The sequence below is a fragment of the Sus scrofa genome, chromosome 18 (genome assembly GCF_000003025.6).
Source record: "Sus scrofa isolate TJ Tabasco breed Duroc chromosome 18, Sscrofa11.1, whole genome shotgun sequence".
NCBI lineage: Eukaryota > Metazoa > Chordata > Mammalia > Artiodactyla > Suidae > Sus > Sus scrofa.
In genome coordinates, this window is record NC_010460.4 from 55,543,437 (window position 1) to 55,566,339 (window position 22,903).

The 22,903-nt window shown below is 56.5% G+C and overlaps 1 protein-coding gene across 1 annotated transcript; it reads left to right on the forward strand.

Annotated features, from left to right (window-relative positions):
• ZNF783 (zinc finger family member 783) lies at nt 1,439-17,582 on the forward strand. The gene is made up of 7 exons (XM_021078756.1): nt 1,439-1,611; nt 5,481-5,882; nt 5,968-6,094; nt 6,225-6,353; nt 11,214-11,342; nt 12,602-12,709; nt 14,560-17,582. The coding sequence occupies exons 1-7, from the start codon at nt 1,588-1,590 to the stop codon at nt 15,378-15,380; spliced, it is 1,740 nt and encodes a 579-aa protein (XP_020934415.1). The 5' UTR covers nt 1,439-1,587; the 3' UTR covers nt 15,381-17,582.

Sequence of the window (22,903 nt, forward strand, 5' to 3'; positions counted from 1 at the left end):
GCTTGTTAAATACTAACATTTTCTTTCGAATCCATTTTTCAGACTCTGCTTGCCTCTTATTTTATGAGGTCACAATTTACCAGAAATTTATAATCCTTAATATATCTTTGAGGTCTGACTGACTCCTCCTGAGAATGGCGGGGAGGGGGGGGTTGAAAGTCTCTTCCTGTCTTCAGCACAAGTTTGCAAACTGTTAGATTGGGTTATTTCAGCAAGGGTTTCCTCAATGAACAATGCCACATACTGATTTGATTTCTTGTTACCTTAAAGTAACACTTCTTGTAACCTTCTGCGGATTTCTAGGGGTGCACCTTACTTGGAGAAGATATCAATTTCTTTATGTTTCTACTATGTTAATTGACCACATCTTGCTTGGGTCGAATATATGGGCAAACCATTTCTCCCTTCCCTCCAAGAGAAAAATCCTAAAAAAAAAAAAAAAAAGAAACAAAACCGGCGAGTAATTTCTAGTGGGAAGAGTTGGCAGGCTGTTGAAAGAAAGACTGAGATGAATGGGAAATGCAGGAAAGATAGATGATAAAGCGGAAACTGTGTAGGGCGTACTTTGCCTTATATTCAGTGATTAACTCTGTTTTTTCCAGAGTAAGGCTCTTGGGTTGCAGATGAGGAAAATAGGGCCTACATCGAGTCATTTATTCGAGATGCCTCAAGGCCTGAACTGGTGATGTATCTACTCCTGCTACAGGGGATCGATCCCCAGCTGGTGGCTGGTGGGCAGTGAAGACGGGGTGACAGAGAGGGCCTCAGAGCATTCCGGAGGATCCCTGAGCAGGGTATCTGCCGGAGGGTTGGGACCCTGGGAGGGAGGAGAAGACCCAGGATCCCCAAAAAGAGGTTGGGGGCGGCAAGTAGGGCTCTTTGTTTGTTTTAACGAAATAAATTTTTCCTGAGGTCTACTCTGGAAAGCGAAGAAAGGGGTTTAAAAACACTTATCCATCCCTCCCATCCCTCTGGCTTTGGGGCATGATGTCTACCCAAATGGTCACTTAGGGTCCAGAGAGGCGTTAAAACGGCAAATCTGCATCCGTTCGAGATGACCTGGCAGCGACTCCGCTTCTTCCCCCAAAGCTTCGAAGTTTCCTGCGCGTTTCCTTCCTTAGCTCCGCAGCCTGGATTTCCCCGCGTGGGTGTCTGGGGTCCCTCAGCCCCCGGACCCTGGCGAGAGGTTAGGGTCCTGGGCGGGGCCCACCCAGCCGCACCTGCGCTGGACCCGCGCGCTTGCGGCCCCGACGTCGACTCCCGCGGCCCAAGCGAGGGCGGCCGCCCGGCGCCCCTGGCCAGACCCGGGCGGCCGCCGGGGCGGGTGGGCGCGGGAGGCCGCCGGCCGCGGGCGTGCGGTCCTTCGGGCTGCAGGGGGCGCTGTGCGCGCCCTCGGGCCCGGCCGCGAGCGCAGCTCTTGTTTAAAGGGCCGGCGGGGCACGTGGCTCGGACGCAGCTCGCGGCCGCCCGGCAGGACCTCCGAGGCTGGGCGGCTCCGCTCCGCCGCCGCCGCCAGCGCCGCCGCGCCGCGCGGGGCCCGACAGGCCGTGCGGGACAAGAGCCGCCGGGACGGGGACGCGGGCAGCCATGGCCGAAGCGGCGCCCGCCCTGGTAAGCGCCCCGCGCGCGGACGCCTGGCCTGGCCCGGCCGGGCCGCCGCCGCCCCCGCCGCCCCCGCCGCGGGGCCCGCGAGGGTCTCGGCTGGGCGGCCCGAGCGGCCCCGCGGCGCGGCCTCCTCGCCCGCCGCCTGCGCCCAGGCCCGCGCCCGCGCCTCGGGCCCGCTCGGGCCGCCCTGGTCCCCGCCGGGCTTCCAGGCCGAGCGGCCGGGCGGCCCAAACGCCAGGCCGGGCGCGGCGGGCGGGCAGGCGCCTGACGTCGGGGGCGCAGGCTGGGCTTTCCGTCACACTTCAGGTGACAGGCCCTCGCGTGGAAACCGAGTGGCCGGTTCCCCCCCGCCCGCTGTCTCCCCGGGGGTCCGCGGCCCGAGGGCGAGCGAGCGGGCGGGCGGGGCGCGGCCCCGTTCGGCTCTGACCACCGAAGCCCCGGGTCGCCCGCCTCCACCGGGATGAGGCCGGGGCCTGCCGGCCAGGCTGGGGCTCCGGAATCACGGCCCCTTCGAGGGTCCCAGGGAAGGTGTTCCGAGTTGTTTGCTGGAGGGGTTGAAAGTGGTTTTGTTTGGCTGGGGTTTTTTGTTTTTTTTTTTTGGTCTTTTTGCCTTTTCTAGGGCCGCTCCCACGGCATATGGAGGTTCCCAGGCTAGGGGTCCAATTGGAACCGTAGCCACCAGCCTACGCCACAGCTCACAGCAACGCCGGATCCTTAACCCACTGAGCAAGGCCAGGGATCGAACCCGCAACCTCATGGTTCCTAGTCGGATTCATTAACCACAGAGCCACGACGGGAACTCCTGGCTGGGGTTTTTTTAAAGATTAGTTTGGCAGGTATTAGAATGTGCAGTGTGTCCAGTTCGGAGAAAATCATCTCTTGGCCTTTTCTGACTTACTAGAAAAACCTTTGCAAAGAGCGAAACAAACGGTGTCAGCTATTAATTCATCTTAATAAAGGTGACGAAGCCTTGATTTTCCTGGAGCTTTTTAAGGAGAAACCTCTTTCTCCTCTTTAATAGATGAATTTGGAAACTTCCCTGGTGGCTCTGCGGGTTGAGGACCCAGCGCGGTCACCGCTGGGGCTGGGGTCGCTGCTGTCGTGCAGGTTTGATTCCTGGCCTGGGAACTTCCACGTGCCCCAACCTGGACCAAAGGCGAAAGTAAATAAATAAGACATTTGTGCAGGGGGGAAAAAAAAAGGAGGCATTTAGAAGTTAGACGCTGTGTGTGTTTTATTTTAAAGGGTTCTCTGCGGGCAGCGAGGAAAAGAGGGTGGGCGTTCGGGGGGTGTATGGCCCTGCTCCTGGGGAAGCCCCAGGAGGGCCTTCCCGAAGGGGTTCTGGGGACATTTTCAGCTCCCACTCAGCCCGGGAGCCCTCTCTCAGCCCTCTTTGACCATCCTTACCCACCCACTCCTCTCCTGCTGCCCTTCTGGCAACGCCTGCCACCCCAAGAGACTCCCCACACGGGAGAGACTTGCCCCCAGCCTTTGCTAGTGTGCGGTGTCGCACTTATTCACCGTGGCTGTTTTGTACAGAACTTTCCTCCCGGAAAAGGAAGAGTCACGTCTTTTCTCTGCATCCCCGTTGTAGCTTCACCATGACTCGTGTTCCATAATTGAGTAAACATGGTGTTTAATTGTTTAGTCATTCATTCACCTAATATTTGTTGATATTCACCTAGATGCTTGCTGAGTATCTGCTATGAGCCGGGCACTCTGAGAAACTGGGGATGCAGCAGCGGATAGCAGAGCCCCGTGGAGCTTATGTTCTTGCGAGGGAAAGAAAGTGTAGTACAGGAGACGGGGCACAATCGAAGACGGACAGGGGCCTACTTTGGGTGTTAGTTGGCGGAGGGCTCGATGAGGCAGTTTGTCAGCTGAAGCCTTATGAGAGGGAGCCAGGCATACAGAGAGGTGCAGGAAGAGCTGACACAAAGATGGCGAGAAAGCTGGGAGCATCGTGGGAAGCCAGGGAGGCCAGGGGAGCTGGAGTGTAGGGAATACCCAGGAGGAGATAAGGGGGGTGGGTGGGATACGGTTCGATTTTGCTCTGGGTACGTTGGGAAGCTAGGGAAGAGTTTTAAGCAGGTGACTAAAATGATTTAGTCAGAGTCCCCTTCGTGGCTCAGAGGTTAACGAATCCAACTAGGAACCATGAGATTATGGGTTCGATCCTTGGCCTTGCTCAATGGGTTAAGGATCCGGCGTTGCCGTGAGCTGTGGTGTAGGTTGCAGACACGGCTCGGATGTGGCGTGGCTGTGGCTGTGGCTGTGGTGTAGGCCGGCAGCTACAGCTCCAATTACACCCCTAGCCTGGGAAGCTCAATATGCCGCAGGTGCGGCCCTAGAAAAGACAAAAAAAGACAAAAAAAAAAAAAAAATTTAGTCTGTGGGTGTAAAAGATCACTGACCCGAGTTCCCGTCCTGGTGCAGTGGAAACAGTCCGACTTGCATTCCTGAGGACGTGGGTTCGAGTCCTGGCCTCTCTTAGTGGGTTAAGGATCCAGCATTGCCGTGACCTGTGGTGTAGGTCGCAGACGTGGCTCAGATCTAGTAGTGCCGTGGCTGTGGCTGTGGTTTAGTCAGCAGCTGGAGCTCTGGTTTGACGCCTAGCCTGGGTACCTTCACATGCCATTGGTGTGGCCCTAAAAAGCAAAAAACAAACAAACACAGCTTACTGACGCCGTGTGGAAGGTGTCCTGTGGGGGAGAAGGATGAACCTGGGATACCACCTGGGGGGAATTGCGGTGGTTCAGGGGAAGGGTGGTCGGGGCGTGGACCGGTGACGGCAGAGGAGACAAGAGGACGGATTTGAGATCACGTCAGAGGTCCCGCGCGGAGAACTTGATGGCGACTCGACCATGAGGACACACGCAGTGAGGGTGGAACGTCAGCTCCTCTTTCCAGCAAGGCTCTCAGCGAGACATCTGGGGCTGAGGCCTTGTTGTCAGGCCCCAGGGTAGCTGAGGCGCGTCAGAAGCTCCTTCCCAAGATGCCGAGGGACAGTGCGATCAGAGAGGTGGAGGAAAAGGCGGTGTGAAGGCCGCATCCCTGAGCCAGAAGCGCCAGCATCCTCTTCCGCGTCATCTCGCTGTCACAGCACAGGGCTCACATTTATTGAGTATTTGCCAGGTGCTCAGCATTGCGTTAAGTGCTTTTGACAAAGACTGTGTCATTAATTCTCAGGGTGCTGTCGTGTAGGTGCTGTTAGTATTACCCCGTTTTACAGACGTGGGATTGAAATCAAAAGGCTGAACAAACCTTGAGAGTGGTGGCGTTGGTAGCTGCGCTCGGCTGTTTGACTGCAGGGCTCGAACAGTCCTCCGAGTGTCGGAGGAGGCGTCACACCCAAGAAGGAAAAGCACAGATGCGTCCCCTTTGGTCGTACTTTCCCTCCTGTCTCCTGCTTGCCGACAGCCTGGTCCAGCCAGTGGCTCTGGTCCTGAGGCCGCATGGCCTCCCAGCCTCCCCCACCCCCCCGAGTGGCTGCCTGACTGGTCTTCAGAAGCCTTCGACTTTACCTGGGCAGGGGCCACTCTGAGGTTTGGTTTGGTTTGGTTTTTGTTTTGCTTTTTAGGGCTGCACCCACGGCCTATGGAAGGTCCCAGGCTAGGGGTCGAATCGGAGCTACAGCTGCTGGCCTACACAATAGCAATGTCAGATCCAAGCTGCGTCTGTGACCTACACCTCAGCTCACGGTGGTGCCGGATCCTTAACCCAGGGCTCAAGGCCAGGGGTCAGACCTGCATCTTCAAGGTTATTAGCTGGGTTCTTAACGCACTGAGCTGCAGCGGGAACTCCTGAGGTTTCTCTTTGCACGAGACGTTTTGACTGCATAACTCTTCTACCACTCTCTTTTCTCTTGTGCGCAGGCTCCAGAGAGGGACAAGCAGCCAGGGGAAGAAAGGCCCTCGACGCCGTCTCCATCGCCCCAGTCGGCTGCTGAGAAGGACTCCTACCTTTATTCCACGGAGATCACGCTGTGGACGGTGGTGGCCGCCATCCAGGCCGTGGAGAAGAAGGTGGATTCCTGCCTGGCCCGCCTGCTGACCCTGGAAGGTCGAACCGGGATGGCCGAGAAGAAGCTGGCCGACTGCGAGAAGACGGCCCTGGAGTTCGGGAACCAGCTGGAGGGCAAGTGGGCGGTGCTGGGGACGCTGCTGCAGGAGTACGGGCTGCTGCAGAGGCGCCTGGAGAACATGGAGAACCTGCTGAGGAACCGCAACTTCTGGATCCTGCGGCTGCCCCCGGGCAGCAAGGGCGAGGCCCCCAAGGTGAGCCCCCGGGCACCTGGGGCGGGACACCTGAGGCCTGGGCCTGGGCGTGCGTGGGTGAGCGAGCGTGACACTGTGGTTCCAGGTGCCCGTGACCTTTGATGACGTGGCCGTGTATTTCTCGGAGCAGGAGTGGGGCAAGCTGGATGAGTGGCAGAAGGAGCTGTACAAGCACGTGATGAGAGGCAACTACGAGACGCTCGTCTCCCTGGGTAAGGCTGCGCGGTGGCCACCCAGGCCGCCGTCCCCAGCCGGCCTTTGCTTTGGCTGCTGTTCCTCCGGGCGTCCCTCTGGGCCGCCGGGCGGCAAGGGCCCTGGCCCAGCTCTCTCTTCTGTGCGCAGATTACGCCATCTCCAAACCGGACATCCTCAGCCGCATGGAGAGGGGAGAGGAGCCTTGCCCTGAAGGCACGTGGGGCCGGGAGGAGGGGCGCCAGAGCGAGGAGGCGCGCCCGCAGAGGCCGGCCGCTGGTGAGCGAGCGGGGCGGTTGGGGGCTCTGCCGTGACTCCCGGGGCTGCGAGGTCGGGAAGGAGCAGAGGCCCTCAACCCGGCGGGAGGACCCTGTCCTGGGCCAGCCTGGTCGGCGGGGATGCGGGGCTTTGCCTTGGAGCCTCACGGATTCCACGTCTGTGCAAGGGAGAGTGCTTGGTTGTTAGGACTAAGTGAAATGACAGGCAGGAAGTTGAACCTCTCGTTTTTTATTGTTTTAATTAAAAATATTTTTAGGAGTTCCTGTCGTGGCGCAGAGGTTAACGAATCCGACTAGGAACCAGGAGGTTGCGGATTCGGTCCCTGCCCTTGCTCAGTGGGTTACCGATCCGGCGTTGCCGTGAGCTGTGGTGTAGGTTGCAGACGCGGCTCGGATCCCGCGTTGCTGTGGCTCTGGCGTAGGCCGGTGGCTACAGCTCTGATTCAACCCCTGGCCTGGGAACCTCCATATGCCACGGGAGCGGCCCAAGAAATAGCAACAACAACAACAACAACAAAAAGACCAAAAAAAAAACAAAAAAAAATGTTTTTAATTAAAGTATAGTTGATTTAGGGAGTTCCTGTTGTGGCTCAGCAGTAAGAAATCCGAGTAGTATCCGTGAGGACACAGGTTTGACCCCTGGCCCCGCTCAGTGGGTAAAGGATCCAGCGTTGCTGTGGTGCAGGTCACAGGTGCAGCTCGGATCTGTGTTGCTGTGGCTGTGGCACAGGACGGCAGCTGCAGCTCTGATTCAGCCCCTAGCCTGGGAACTTCCACTTGCCGCAAGTGCGGCCCTAAAAAGACGAAAGTGTAGTTGACTTACAGTGTTGTGCCAGTTTCTGCTCTGTAACAAAGTGACCGTCACACACGTGGACGTTCTTTTCTATATTCTCCTCCATCGTGTTCTGTCCCTGGAGACTGGATGTGGTTCCCTGGGCTGTGCAGTGGGACCTTGTTTATCCATCCTGAGCAGTTGGCATCTGCTGACCCCACACGCCCGGCCCATCCCTCCCCCTCCCCCTCCACAACCACAAGTCTGCTCTCCTTGTCCAGGGATCTGTTTCTGTTTTGTAGATATAGGTTCATTTGTGCCATATTTTGGGGTTTTTTTACTTTGAAAAAAAATTTTAGGAGTTCCCATTGTGGCTCAGCAGTAATGAACCCAACTAGTATCCGTGAGGATGCAGGTTCGATCCCTGGCTTCACTCAGTGGGTTAAGGATCCAGCATTGCTGCGGCTGTGGTCTAGGCCGGCAGCTGTAGCTGTGATTCAACCCCTAGCCCAGGAACTTCCGTGTGCTGCAGGTGCAGTCCTGAAAAGCAAAAATAAATAAAATTTTTGTTTGTTTTTCTTTTGGGGGCCGTACCTGTGGCATATATAATTTCCCAGGATAGGGGTTGAATCAGAGTTACAGCTGCCGGCCTACACCACAGCCACAGCAACACCAGGCCCAAGCTGCATCTGCAACCTGTGTCACAGCTTGTAGCAACACCGGATCCAAATGATTGTTACCCAGATTCAACAGTGATCAAAATTTTGCCACCTTTGCTTCGTCCGTCTGTTGTTTTCCTTTTTCTAAACAAACCCGATACCATTATCACACCTGACAGTCGTTTAATGCCTAGTTCATGTTCTCTTTTTCCTGATTATCTCAAAAATGTTTTCTGCAGGTGTTGGGATCCTGATCCTATAACCCAAACGTCTTGTGTGCATTTGGTTTATTAAGTCTGTTAAGAAACTTATAAAAGCCCCTCCCTCTATCCTTTTTAATCAACTTTATTGTGATGTAATTGACATACCGTGCAATTCGTGGATTAAAGTATATAATTCAGTGTTTTGTTTGGCTGAGCCTTTTAAAACCACTTGAAATAATTGTTTTCTTTTTGTGGTTATGCCACCAACTGGATATACAGTTAAGTTTATTTGTTTCTGCTTATTTTTTGTGTGTTTAGAGATGGCACTTTTTATTTTTTGTCTACTTAACTTTTTGAATATGTAAGCCCTGATTGCAAAGTCGGAATGATTGAACAGGCAACATTCAGGGAAGTCTCGTTTCCATCCCTGTCCTCTCCCCCTCCTAAGCCAGGACCACCGCTACTTCTTGTTGGTACTTCCGATGTTTCCTTTGGCAAAGGTGAGTAACACCTCGATACCTCTGTGCTCGCCCGTCGTATTTGGCTTGGAGATTCTTCAGAGCAAAACGTAGAGACCTTGCTCGGGTTTTGTGAGCGTGGTGAATATAGAGTGTTCTGGGGTGTGACTCACCAGCGCCCACAGGAGGATTATTTGGGGAAGAGCCAGTTTTTTGCGAGGTAAGTAGTGCTGCAGGGAATGTTTCGTGCGTTAAGCCGGTTCATGTTTTTGCCAGTGTATCTTTGGGATGGGTTCCTAGAAGCTGGACTGCTGGGCCAAAGGTAGTGAATATGTAATTTTTAAAGAACTTATCACCCAGTCCCCTCCATAGAGGTTGTATCATCTACATTCCCTTCAGCCCTGTAAAAGAGGGCCTCCTTCCCCGCAGCCTCGCCGCCAGAGAATGTGCTCAGACTTGTAGGATTTTTGTCCTCTTTATAGGTAAGAAGTGTTTCAGTGGAGTTTTTTAAGAAATGGTAGCTCTGTTATAGATAATTCACACCCCATGCAATTCACTCATTTAAAGTATACAGCAGTTCCCGCTGTGGTGCAGTGAGTTAAGGATCTGGCATTGCCATAGCTGGGGCACAGGTCGCAGCTGTGGCTCAGATTCCATCCCTGGCCTGGGGACTTCCATGTGCCATGGGTGCGGCCATTTAAAAAAAACAAACACAAACACCAGGTTGTGGCTCTGGGGTTAACAGATCTGACTAGCATCCATGGGGACACAGGTTCGATCCCTAGCTTGCTCATGGATTAAGGATCTGGTTGCCGTGAGCTGTGGTGTAGGTGGCAGACGTGGTTCAGATCTGGTGTTGCTGTGGCTGTGGTGTAGGCCGGCGGCTACAGTTCCGATTGGACCCCTAGCCTGGGACCCTCCATATGCCGTCGGTGTGGCCCTAAAAAGAAAAACAAAAAGGAAAACCCAAAAAACAAAAACACGAAAAAACCCAGTATCTTTCAACTCTTACCCTGAACCCCTTCCCAGGCCCCCAGCCCTAAGCAAAAGCAAATCTGCTTTCTGACTTTATAGATTGGCCTGTTCTGGAATTTGATATAAATGGAATCATATCATATGTGGTCTTTTGTGTCTGTCTTCTTTCACTGAGCATAGTATTTTCAGGGTTCATCTATGTTGTACTGCGTATCAGCGCTCTATTTTTTCTTATTGTAGTCAAATACACATACCATAAAATTTGCCACCTTTTCTTCAGTGTACAGTTCAGTGGGACTAAATGCATTCATTAAATAGAGTCATGTTGTGCCACCGTCACCGCTGTCCGTCTTTGCAGCTCTTTTCCTCTCGTCAACTGAAATTCTCCACCGTCAGATGGTACCCACCCCCCTAAGGTTGCGCCCTTTCCTACCTCCTGGCACCCACAATTCTGCCTTCTGTCCCTGTGGTTCGGAGTACCTCCGTCGGTAGAATCACACAGAATTTGTCTTTGTGTGCGCGGCTCTTTACCTCACTGCGTGTAGTGTCGGCGGCTCATCGGTGGTGAGGCCTGTGTCGGAATTTCCTTCCTCATCAAGACCCGTGGTACACGAGCTCGTTTCCGTCTGCCCTTGGTTCTGTGAGGCTTTCTTGTTCTTCACCGAAGGGTGCTGAAGTTTGTCAAAGGCTCTTCTGCATCAGCCGAGGTGACCGCGCGGGTCTCCCGTGCGGTGCGTTCCACCTGCCTGGTCTCCTCCGTGAATCACCCTTGCATTCCGCAGATAAACTCGACTTAGTTCTGATGTTTAGTCCTTTTAATTTTTTTTTTTATTTATTGTCTTTTTTTTAGGGTCACACCCATGGCACATGGAGGTTCCCAGGCCAGGGGTCTAATCGGAGCTGCAACTGCCGGCCTCCACCACAGCCACAGCAACGCGGGATCCTCAATCCACTGAGCGAAGCCAGGGATAGAACCCGCGCCCTCATGGCTCCTAGTTGGATTCATTTCCACTGTGCCATGACGGGAACTCCTAGTCCTTTTTAATATTTGGTTTGCTGATATCTTGTTGAGGATTTTGGCATCAGTGCTCCTAAGAGATTTTGGTCTGTAGTTTCCATTTAAATTTTTTATTGTGAAAATATTCATTTTCCCCAGGAAGCTTTTTAAAAATGCATACTTCCTAGGCCCACCCAGGACTACTGATAAGAATCTTGGGGGTGCTCCCCAAGGGATCTTTTTTTTTTTTTTTTTTTAGGGCTGCATATGCAGCAAATGGAAGTTCCCAAGCTAAGGGTTGAATCTGAGCTGCAGCTGCTGGCCTACACCACAGCCACAGCAACGCCAGATCTAAGCCACATCTGCAACTTACACTGAAGCTTGTGGCAACGCAGAACCCATGGAGGCCATGGCTCGAACCTGCATCCTCATGGATGCTAGTTGGGTTTTTAACCCACTGAGCCACAACGGGCATTCTTCCCCAAGGGATCGTTATATGTGGGCTGGGAGCCACTGTTGTAATGTTCTGAGCCGTGAACCCCTAAAAAGTCGGATCCTTGGTCCTGCTGTGTCACGGCCTGTCTGCTGCTGTCAGAGAACTTGCCGTGTCATGTGTGCCACTTTCTTTTCTCAGATGCGGAGGCTCTAGCCTAGAGCCTAGTCGCTAGACAGTCAGCAAAGCCCTCTTAATGACCATACGCTCTGTGTGACCGGATGGCCCAGGGAGTGCAGTTAGCCATTCCCCAGAGGCCCCGCTCCTCTGTGCTGTCCTCAGTGTCACCGATTTGCATCCTCAGGCCTTGCACCATGTCCAGAGCACACCCTCAGCCCGGTCAGCCCTGCCCAGGGGGAGCCAAAAGAAGGTCAGACTTCCCAGCACCAGCGAGACTCCGAAGCCAGAGCAACCCCACCCGAAACAAGCGCTGGTGAGTGAGGGCTCTGGGCAGCAGTGCACACGCGAGCCCAGCCATGGGCCCAGAGAGTGGTACTGAGAATAAGTGCCACAGCTTGAGATGCAAGAGATGGCCAGACTGGGCTGGGCCGGCCCAGGCTGGGCAGGCTTCCCAGAAAGGGGGGTCCCTGAGACAGGCCTTCGAGGTAGGCCTGCTGGGAACAGGGGGTATTTTTGGCAGGAGAAGACAGTCCGAGCAAAGGCGTAGCTTCCTCAGGAGTGTAGGGCGTGCGGGGCTGGGTGTGCTGGCCCTGCTGGACTGAGGGGGAGGGCATGGGACACGGGAGTTGTGCCTCTTCAGGCTTCTCAGGACAGTCCAGTTGTGGGGCAGTGTGTGTCGTGTGCCTGGCATGCCCCTGGTGAACTCCTCTTTCCGAAGGCCTGTGAGGGCTGTGGCTCCGGTCACCCCTCCCACCATTCTCTGCCTGCTTTTGTTTAGGAAAATTCCTGCTGATCCTTTCACAGAAATGAAATATAATTCAGAAGGCATTTAGCCTAGCACATAGCAGAAAAATGGAGTGCCTGCTGTGGCTCAGTGGCTTAACAACCTGAGAAGCATCCATGAGGACACAGGTTCGATCCCTGGCCTCACTCAGTGGCTTAAGGATCTGGCCTTGCTGTGGCTGTGGTGTAGGCCGGCAGCTAAAGCTCTGATTCGAGCCCTAGCCCAGGAACTTCCATGTGCGGCGGGTGCGGGCGGCCCTACAGAAAGAGAAAAGCAAACCAGAGCCTGTTTTCTGTCTCCAGGGTGCTCTTCGCTGCCTTGGTCCCCCTCCTGCCCAGCTGACTGGTCGGTCTCTGGGTTGCTTTCTCCAGTTATTTCTGCTCCTCTGCCCCACTGAACGTGGCCCCTGCAGTGTGAGGCAACCCCCTCTGCCACCCCTGTGTCTGTCCTTCCCCCGTGGCCTGTGGCCTTCTCATTGCTCCTGCTTTGTTTCCTGGTGCCGAGCCCTGGGGCCTCCCCAAACTCTCTGCCCTTTTGAGGCCCATTAGGGTGACACCCAGATGCTGAGGGACCAACGGGGGGTTGGGGGCGTGGCCTTCACGGCTCTCCTCCCACCGCTGAGACAGAGGCTGCACCTTGGCCACCTGCCAGCCTCGGGACAGAACCCGGGGCCCCGTCCTCCTGGCCTGCAGGCGCTTGAGCAGACCTCAGGCCTGGTGGGGAACAGCCGTGTCCCCCTGCAGGAGCCTGCTGTTGGGAAAAGACCCTCATGGGACTCTCTCTCACAGGGCCGCCTGCCAGCACCAGCGTTTTGTCCTCCATCAAAGAGGAGGAAGAATCTTCAGATGGAGAGTCACGGTCCCCTCCCCGGGATGTCCCGCCCGGCCCAGGGCCAGGTGAGTGAAGGCAGGGCCTCCAGGCCACCGCAGAGCCTCGGAGGAGCTTGGGGCCCTTTGGGAGTAGCGGGGGGCGCATGATGGGACCTGGGGAGGCGTTTCCGCCTGAGGGCGCCTCCCTCACCCCCGGTATTACTTCTCCGGGCTTCTGGGCACCCAGGTCACCTATGGCCCTGTTCTTCCCCCACCACCCACTGGCCTGGCTGGAAAAGTGCTGCTTGAAACAAGCTTCCTGTCACGAGGAGTGTGGTCTGGTGACAGAGACACGACCTCACCCACCACCCTGTGAAGCGGCCCAGCCCCACAGCCTCTCACATCTTACAGTTTGAATGTGGTGCGATTTAAATGTAGCTCCGCTCAGAGCCTTGTATTTTCTGTGACCCGAGTGTACACTCCAATAAGCAGTAAAAAGAAAAAAAAAAAGCCATTATTGGCGTTCCTGCTGTGGCGCAGCAAGTTAAAAACGTGGTGCAGCCATAGCTGTGGCGTAGGTTGCAGCTATGGCTCAGATTTGATCCCCAGGCATGTCATGGGTGCGGCGAAAGGAAGGAAGGAAGAAATACAAAAATATACTCTGGACCAATAGAAAGAAATCAGCTGCCCCGCCCATTCCCTCCTGGTTCCCCCTCCAGTGGGAGGCAGACATCCCCCTCGGGGCGGTGGCGCAGCCGCAGGTGGGCTTCAGATGAAGACTTCTGGGAGCCTGGACTCCCCCCCCCCCCCCCCCCCCGCAAAGAAGGCCTGAGACGTCACTAATTCCTAAGCCCGGGATGAGGACAGCGGCAGCCTCTTAAATGAACCAAGGTTTAACCTCAAAGTTTAGATGATTCTTTGGCTCAAGGACCAAATGTAAAACAGGGGCGTTCCTAACATCAGAGCAAAGTTCTGCACGTGTTATTTGGGTGATGACTGGGTGGACGGTGAGCAGGTGCTGCCCTGGAGGTTCGCCAGTTCAGGGCCCTCCTCCTCCGTGACCTTCCGGCTTGTGGATTAAGCTCACACTTCAGCAAGAATAGAAACTACTCTCGTGCTGGGCCGTGGAAGTTGTCCGCAGAGGGCTGAAGGTTTTTATTCTGATAGGCAGAGGGCAGGCAAGGTTCGCTGTCCGCCCTTGAGCAGACCACGCTGCTGCCAGGGGCTGGACGAGGCCGGAGAGGAGGAGGGTCAGGGGCCACTTCAGAGGAAACCAGCTGAGCCCCCGTTGGAGCATGGGGGGAAAGGCAGTGTTCCAGGCGGGGCTCCAAGGTCAGGACCTGCCTTCCCAGCGTTAGGGACCCCTGGGAGCTGCTGCCGAGACCCGTTCCTGCCTCAGTCCCACCTCAGAGTCGCATGTGACCCACCCAGCCCGGAAGCCCAGGCCCTGGTGCCTGCTCTGCGTTACCAGAGAGCATGGTGCCGGGCACGGGCTGGACGCTCAGCGTGGATTTGTAACATGGCTGAGTAGCTGCAAGTCACGCCCCACCTCCAGGCCCGAAGCCCCTTTCCTGTCCCGGGGCCGTCAGGGCCCACAAGGTTCACTGCATTCACGGATCAGAACCAAAGTCGTCGGAACTGTGGGGGCCTCCGTGGCCAGCACGTCATGTCTCAGGGGCCAGGATGTAGGCTCCCGGTTTGCAGCGTTGTTCCCTCTCTCCCCACAGCCTCCGCTGCCCCTAGAAATGTGGGGCACTGGACCAGGTGGCGAAGGAGGCAGAGGGTGGGGGTGAGGGCGGGGGCACTCAGAGAAGTCAGTGGGGTAGGACGGGGGAGGGGCTGGTGTGGCTGGAGCTGCCCCGGGGCCTGGACTGGGTCTGCGGCGCCTCTGGGGGCCATGTGGCCTGCTGGAAATCATTGCAGATTCCATTTGCCAGGTGCCGGCGGTGTGGTCAAGACAGAAGCACAATCCGAGGACGAGATGATGCCTGAGCAGCTCTTCCTGGGGGAGCCCCCGAGGCAGACCAAGTGCAGACTGCCCAAGGGGCCCAGGAGCCGGCCTGGGGGCTCCGGCCGGCCTCCCCCCGGGGGCGTGCCCAGGGTGCGGGCAGGGGACCCTCGGCCCCCAGGGGCGGTGGGCGAGCCACCCCGCATCCTCCCTCGGCGGCGAGAGCGGGCCTTCCCCTGTCCTGACTGCGGGCAGAGCTTCCGCCTGAAGATCAACCTGACCATTCACCAGCGGAGCCACGTGGAGGAGGAGCACAGGCAGAGCCGGGCCGGCTCGCCCACCGGGTGGGGGGACGCCCACTCGGCCCTGGAGCCTGGGGAGGTGGTGGTGCCCGGGCCCGTCATCCGCTGGCTCCCCGAGGAGCCCGAGGGCCGCCGGGCCTTGGTGGGGCGGAGGCCGGCGGCCGCCAAGCTGTACCACTGCAGCGAGTGCCTGCGCTTCTTCCAGCAGCGCAAGAGCCTGCTGCTGCACCAGCGCCTGCACACGGGCAACAGCCAGGGCTGGCCGGCCTGTCCCTACTGCGGCAAGGCCTTCCGCCGGCCCTCGGACCTCTTCCGGCACCAGCGCATCCACACGGGCGAGCGGCCGTACCGGTGCCCGCAGTGCGGCCGGGCCTTCAACCGGAACCACCACCTGGCTGTGCACATGCAGACGCACGCCCGCGGCCAGCTGGGCCCGCACTTCCCCGCGCCCTCGGCCCGCCCGGGGAGCCCCGGCCTGCCGCGGCCCAGCCGCTCCGAGGAGGGCTGAGCCGGCTCCGGGCCTCCTGCCACCTGCCGGCCCTTCCCACGGGCGCCTGACGCTGGCTCTTGCTGGGATGGCTTTGGGGAGTTTGGGTTTTGTTTCTCATTCCGCGGCCTTCTGGGTGACAGAGTGTATGCCTCTGAGCAGATGTCTCAGTTTCCGGTTTCCTAAGTTTGTCGCTCTTTGCTGCCTTTTCCACATTCCTGACTTCGAAAGGCTCCTGTAAGGCTCAGGGGATGCCAGGTTTGGTGGGGGCCTCTGACAGGGACCAGGGACAGGCAAGAGGACCAGGGGTCCCTGCCTTTCCAATAGGGGCCGATAGAGACATTGAGGGCCTGGGCTTGAATTCGCACACGGAGGTCTGGCCTTGCGTCACAACGAGGAGCCACAGAGTGGACAGACAGGCTGAAGACCAGGCTCTGGAGATTAGTGGCTGTTACTCTGAAACTTTGTTTTCTTTCTGTGGAGTTTGGCTAAGTGCTTTTGTTAAGTGTTGCGTGTGGTTGTCAAGGGGACCGAGAACTCCTGAAGGGCAGGCCTTACTCGCCACCTGCCCGTGTGTGGGGTGGCGGGAGCGCTCTCCAGACCAGCCTGGCTGCTGCCCCGGAAAGCAGGGCTCTTCCCAGGTGTGTGTCGCTTGGTCCAGAGTGATTCCTGAATCATCGTCCTTCCGCCCGTGCATGCTTCAGCCCGCGACTGACTCTGCTTATCAGCTGAGAGCCAGACGGAGGCCAGGAGTGGACGACACCTCCCCGCCGTCTCGGTGTTCGTGGGTGTGCACACTGCAGGCTGAAGTGAGCCTCCCCCTGACGTGGGGGCGGTGGGCGGGTCAGATGCCGGGTGGGCCCACACAGTGCCTCCTTGGGAGGAAGATCCGGGTCTGGGCGAGGCCGGTCGGCCAGCCTGGGACATGGGTTTCCAGGCCTGCCTTGCCACCGTAAAGGAGGGCCTGTCTTCTGGAACTCGGGGTCATGGCAGAGTTGGAGCAGGAGATCTAGGTGAACGTTAACCGCCTCCAGCCACACGTTCCTCGTCCGTGGAAGGTGGTAAACCCCAGCGCCTCCTACCTCACCTCGTGTCGCCAGGGTCATCACAGATTTAGAGGCAACGGGCACATAGGAAGCCTGGTTTTGACCTTCCTTTCACGTTCAGAGCCCCCTTTCTCTTCCATGTTGATCTCCACCCCTTTTCCTAGTCAGAATCACTCAAGAAGAACCTTTCTTTCTGGAGTGAAAAGTCCCACGGGTGCCAAGTGAGGTAAGACTTTCCCCTTGGGCTGTACTGCCCAGGAGCCCCATGTACCTCAGTGGAACAGACTCTTACCAAAGCAGTGATGTCCAGACGGGAGGCCCCAGCAGTAGCATCGGGCCTCATGGAGAAGCCTTGATGGCAGCTAGCTTCTTGTGCCTCTTAGATCGAACCACTTCGGGTGCTACCTGTTATAGACCAGCCCCTGGTTTGGGTGATTTTTGAAGCTGGAGTGATGGGTCCTCAGCTCTCTGATTGTCTAATTTGTCTGGCACTCTTTGAAGTTTTCAGGCCTCCTGGCTGAACCACTTCCTGTTGCCCCCTGACCCTCACACGTCTCCTAAAGTCGTGAACCGAGTTGGGGGCAGATGGGTATGTTGCTATCACCTCTGGGGTGAGGGCGAGTACCCACGTCGGTGACAGCTCAGCTTCCCTGGTGTGCTGCTGTGGACTCTGCTTGCTGGGGGCCCCACAAGTCAGGGCTGGGCTGTCAGCAAGTGTTCAGACAGGATGTTGTGCTAGTGTAGCTGCTGAGAGTTTAACCCTCAGCTGCAAAAGCTAGTCTCAGGTGTTTCCTTGGGGATGCTCAGGGCTCAGAGTTTCTAGGCCTTCTAATGCGAAATGCCCTGTGTAAATACACAAGCTCTAACAGAAGGAGCAATTGCCAAGCACTGGTGCTCCCCTTCCAAAGCATTTTTTGTGCCAGGCTCCCAGCTAGTCCTTGTGAGTTTGCCGGGCACGAACAAGTGTGCAAAGGACGTTCTTTACACTGAGTCAACACAGGCTGCGGAGCCTGGGAGAGGCTGGAGCCTAGTTTGGGCCCAGACTCACTCCCAGCTCTGGGTCGCGGCTTCGTCATTTGTAAAACAAAGTTGGGATTCTGGTGTTAAAGGCCCTCAAGAACTGACAGGGGCAGAACCTTGACCCGATCAGTGCTATAAATAAATATGTTGTACTCGATGCGTGCCCGCGATCTGGTTCTTGCTGTCTGCGAGTGAGCGGCGGTATGAGAAGTCTATGCCCGCAACGCCTTTCCCGGTAGGAGTCCGGGGCTAGATTCGCGCGAGAGGGCAGCCCTCGGGCGGGGCGCCAGCCTGGCACCTGCTCCGCGTCCAACACCTGCCCGGCGCCGGCTAGGCCCGCGCTCACGCCGCGGGGGCGGGGCCTCCGCGCCGGCCAATGGGGAGCCTGCTTTCCGCGAGGAGCTCTCCCGCGCACGGGGCGGGGACGGAGCTTCCGGTCCGACCAATGAGGAGCCGTCTCCGCGCCACCGCCCCGCAGGCAGCCGGCGCGGCGCTCGCCTGGTTCTGAGGCTGCCGCTGGGCCTGGTCCGACTGTCTCCGCGCGCTCGGTGCAGCGGGGCCTGACAGCCCCGAGAGCCAGGGAGAGGCCGGCAACGGGCCTGCCCAGGGTCGTCGGGGGCGACGCTCGGGCCCCGCATGACAGTGCAGGGCCGTGGCTGAAGCGGCCCGTCTCCGGGAAGAGCATCACCGAGAAGGTCCTGCCTCCCATCCCCGCCCCGCCTGGAGCTGGGAGGCTCATCCTGGGTAGAGGAATGAGGACACGGACGCTTAAGGCCAGAGGACCTGAGGGGAGCTGTTGGAGGGCTTTCGACAAAATCCCTAATCCGTTCTTGGCCCCGGGCGGGCGCAACTACAGACTTAACACCGACATTTCAGGGACGCCCGCCCGCCAGCCCCAACGTTCTGTGATGTGGCTCAGGGTCGGGGTGCGGGCCGGATGGACTGTGACCATCCGTACTCCAGAGACACCCCAGGGCCTCCATCCTGAACCTGCCCTTCAGCCCTCATCCCCCAAACTGAGCATCTCAGGGATGCCGTCACCCCATTCTCATCCTCTTGCCAAGCTAGTTGTCTGGGGGAGGTTATTGCCACTCCAGTTAGGCCCTTGGCTTCCTCCCCTTAGCAGTCTTGCCTCTGGCAGTGAGGGTCCCTTCAGCTCTTCTAGGTCTGAACCCTGACTCCTATCAGGATGTGTTTGGGTGTCTGCTCCCTCTTGAAATTCCCCAGAATATCCTTGCTACGGCCTCTGAGCATGAGGACTGGTGCTCATAGGGGAACTCACGGGAGATGGGCACCTAGGAGGGCACAGGAGAACCCGGGAGCCCTGGTCCTGAATCCTTTTAATCACGGATCCTTGCCCTTGATCTGAAGCAGACATGATGGAGGTGCTTTTGCAGTGGTTTGGCCAGCAGGGCGCTCTAGTTTGGGGCCAGTGGAGAAGAGGTGGGAGCTGGTTTTAGCTGTTCTCTGAAATGGCTCATGCTGGGCGCCGGTGACCTATACTTCCAGGTGCCGGCAGTGCCTGTCACTGCTGGTGATGGGGCCACGTGCTTCCCAGAGCAGGAGGAGGGCAGCCTGCGGGTCAGGAGGAGGACGGGCAGAGAGGCTCTGTAAGCACGTCATGAAGGCGAGCCCCGGGGACTTCCAAGGCCAAAGTCTTTGGTTTTATTCCTCTTTTTGATCAAATAAGCCTGTCCCATCTGAGAGCTGAAGCAGTTTGAGATAATTTGATTACCCCTCAGATTTCGGGCAGGTAGACTCTATCCTTGATTCTCATTTTTAGGGTTTTTGATTTTTTGGGTTTTTAAGTGTTTTTTTGTTTGTTCGTTTTAGGGCTGGTGTGGCATATGGAAGTTCCCAGGCCAGGGATCAAATTGGAGATGCAGCTGCCAGCCTGTGCCACAACCACAGCAATGCCACATCCTGAGCCATATCTGTGACCTACACCACACACAGCAACGCTGTTATGGCAACGCTGGATCCAGAACACCTGCTGAACGAGGAGCTCCTTGTGGGCAGACTTTAAGGGTGCCCAGGCCTAGGAGTGGAGGTCCAGTCCCAGAAGGCTAAGTTCTTCAGGCAGTGGTTAAAGATCCAGTGTGAGACATAACTGACCTAGGTTGCCCGGCCCCTTTCTGCCCCGGCTCGCATGCCCGCATTTCCCCCCACCCCCAGCTTTGAGCAGGTAAGCAACCTGCTTCTGTCCACGCTCCCCTCCTGGGGAGCCTGAGGCCCAGAACAAGTGCCCTGCTTCCCTTCAGGTGCCTACAAGGTTCCTCTTCCAGAAGGGGGTCAGCTGTGCTGTGAGGCTGTGGGGGAGGCTTCTGAGTGACCCCTGCACCTGCGGAGAGCTGACTTCCAGGCCTGTTTCCCCCTCTGTCCAGCAAGTGGCTGGGCTGTGACTTTGGGCTCCTGTCTCTCTTGGGTTCCACTTCTTCCCCTGTGGGGACAGCAGGACGGAACTTTGGGGCTGGGGAGCCTGGGGGCACCTCTGCTCTGCCTCAAAGGTGGTGCTTTCCCCACCTGTCTGGGAGACGTGGGCAGATCCTGCTCCAGACCCCTGGGGGGCCCGCAGGGCTGAGCGGCATCACTTCCCCATGCAGATGGGCCCCTTGCCTCCCTCATAGGCCGAGTCACCACCCAGCCCAAGCTGCGTGGAGAGGGAAGGAGAGGGGAGGCAGGGAGCCTTGGGGGGCACGGGATGCAGAGGGCGAGGCCCTGAAACCTGCCGCTCAGGCTGTGCGAGGTCCTGGCCTCCGCAGAAACGGAAACAGGCAGAGGAGGGATGAGCTGCCTGTGTCACACGGTTAGGGCAGGACCAGCTGTTTTCTGGTGCCCAGGGAAGGTCCGTGCGCCTTCTCTCTCTCTTTCCCTCTCTTTCTCATGCACACGCACGTGCACACACGCACGTCACTGGGGCCTGAGCTTGGGCGAGGGCAGAGGCCAGCCCAGAGCCCGGGCTGGAGCTGTGGTCAGGCAGGCTGAGCCCGCACAGCAGACATGGGCTGCAGGGTGGCCTTCAGAGCCCCTCTCTGACCTGTGTCTGTCCCCGTGTGTCCCCCGGCACCAGCTCTCAAGTCCTCCTCACTCTGCGCTCCCTTTCCTGCCCCCTTCTCTCTCTCCTGGGCTCTGGTCTCCTGGTGGGAAGGGCCTGAGTCTTTCTGGAAGGTCCCCAGCACCCAACGCAGTGCCCGGTGCAGACACGGATGGTAGTGAGGGTTATTAAACGAAGGATGAACCCGAGAGGAGCTCCGTTTTCTTTGTCTTTCAAATAAGAGCACTGGATCCAATATGCAGTTTTCAAGGGGTTTTGTTTGTTTTTAAGTGAGGACGCTTTTATCCAAATGACAGCTGGAAACCACACAGGGCAAAGTGGAACCTTCCTGGCTGACGCAGGGGATAGGAACCCTGGGGCCCTGTTTCTGGGGACACCAGGGATCAGCTGGGCTCTGCTGTGGAGGTGGAGGAATGAGCGCCTGGGGACTTGGCGCCACCCTGTGCTCGGCGAAGTCCCCATGTCTCAGCAGTTACTTTCCTGCCTTCCACCCTCTGTAAGCTTTTCCAGATTTATCAGGAGGGAGCTCTGCTTCCTGCCCCCAGGACCCGCCCTGCTCCGGGGAGCTATTTCAGTGGCAGACAGTGAATGTGCAAATTGCCTTACTTATTCCGGCCGGGGGTGGGGTGGGGGCTCCTCCTCCTGGGAGTCCCGGAAAGGCGGAAACCCATTCGCCCTCAGGAGGCCCGGGCACGGAAGTTTTAACAGGTTCCCAGGGGGATGGGCGTGGCGGCCCACACTGGAGAACAAAGACTGGGGACCCTCTGAACGGAGACAGACCGGGCTCTAACCTGTTGGCGTTTTGACTCCGCAGATGTGTTCTTATGACAATACACTCTGGCCAAGAAATGTAACGGGTGCACATGAAGCTGAAGGGCTCTCCGTGCTGGTCCCCCTCCCACCCCCTCCCCTCCTGGGGCCCCTAGTACTGCCATTCTAGTATATAGCTTTTCAGGCTCCTTCCTCCTGGTTCTTGTTTGTTCGTTTGCTTGCTTTTTAGGGCTGCACCCGTGGCACGTGGAAGTTCCCAGGCTGGGGATCTAATTGGAGCTGTAGCTGCCAGCCTCCACCACAGCTCAAGGCAACGCCAGACCACAGACCCACTGAGGGAGGCCAGACATCGAACCTGCATCTTCATGGATACCAGTCGGATTCATTTCTGCTGCGCTACACAGGAACGCCCCATTGTGTGTTTTCATACATGGAGGTAGTGTGGAAAAACACAGGGTTTAAAAACTGTGCATAGCATACATTCTGCAGCTTGCCGTTTTTCACTCAGAAATGTCTTAGGGAACTTCTCCTGTCGGCACATTTTGATTGGCTGCCTCTCTGAGAGCCTGGGCTTGCATACATGATAGGAACTTGGTTTCCTGGGCGCCGATTAAGTTTGCAGCTAGTACCACAGAAAGCTACTGGAGCTCATCAATGATTTCCATAAAGTAGCAGGATAGAAAATTAATCCACAGTACTCTGTGGAATTTCTATACACTAACAATGGAAGATCAGAACGAGAAATTAAGGAAAGAATCCCTTTTACCACTGCATCGAAGAGAATAAATACCTAGGAACATACCTACCCGAAGAGGCGAAAGATGTGTTCTCTGAAAACGATGATCCTGATGAAAGAAACTGAAGACAACACAAACGGATGGAAAGATATGCTGTGTTCTTGGACCGGAAAAACCAATTTTGTTAAAACGACTATACCATCCAAGGCAATCAACAAGTCCAACGCAATCTTTATCAAATTACCAATGGCATTTTTCACAAAACTAGAATTCAAAAATTTTTAATTTGTATGGAAGTACAAAAGAGTCCAAGTAGCAAGCAATCCCTTTTTTTTTTTTTTTAGGGCTTCACCCACACCATATGGAGTTTCCCAGGCTAGGGGTCAAATTGGAGCTGCAGCTGCTGGCCTACACCACAGCCACAGCCACATCAGATCTGAGCCATGTCTGCAACCCACACCACAACTCATGGCAATGCTGGATCCTTAACCCACTGAGTGAGGCCAGGAATTGAACCCTTGTCCTCCTGGATACTGGTCAGGTTTGTTACCACTGAACCATGATGGGAACTCCAGCAAGCAATCTTGAGAAAGAAAAGTCGAGCTGGAGGAATCAGGCTCCCTGGCTTCAGACTATACCACAAAGCTCCAGTCATCAAAACAGTATGGCACTGGCACAAAAACAGACATATAAATCATGGGAAAAGGATAGAAAGCCCAGAAATGAACCCACATACCTATGGTCAATTAATCTACAACAATGAAAGCAAGAATACACAGTAGAGGAAAGATGGCCCTTTCAATAAGTGGTGCTGGGAAAATTGGACAGCTACATGTAAAAGAAGGAAATTAGAACATTCTCGGAGCTCTCGTCGTGGTGCAGTGGTTAACAAATCCGACTAAGAACCATGAGGTT

What these genes read in the sequence shown, in the direction of transcription:
- ZNF783 (XM_021078756.1), top strand. Translation starts at nt 1,588, where the DNA reads ATGGCCGAAGCGGCGCCCGCCCTG. An exon ending in CCGAAGCGGCGCCCGCCCTG is followed by an intron (nt 1,612 to 5,480) that starts GTAAGCGCCCCG and finishes TCTTGTGCGCAG; the next exon opens with GCTCCAGAGAGGGACAAGCA. An exon ending in CGAGACGCTCGTCTCCCTGG is followed by an intron (nt 6,095 to 6,224) that starts GTAAGGCTGCGC and finishes TTCTGTGCGCAG; the next exon opens with ATTACGCCATCTCCAAACCG.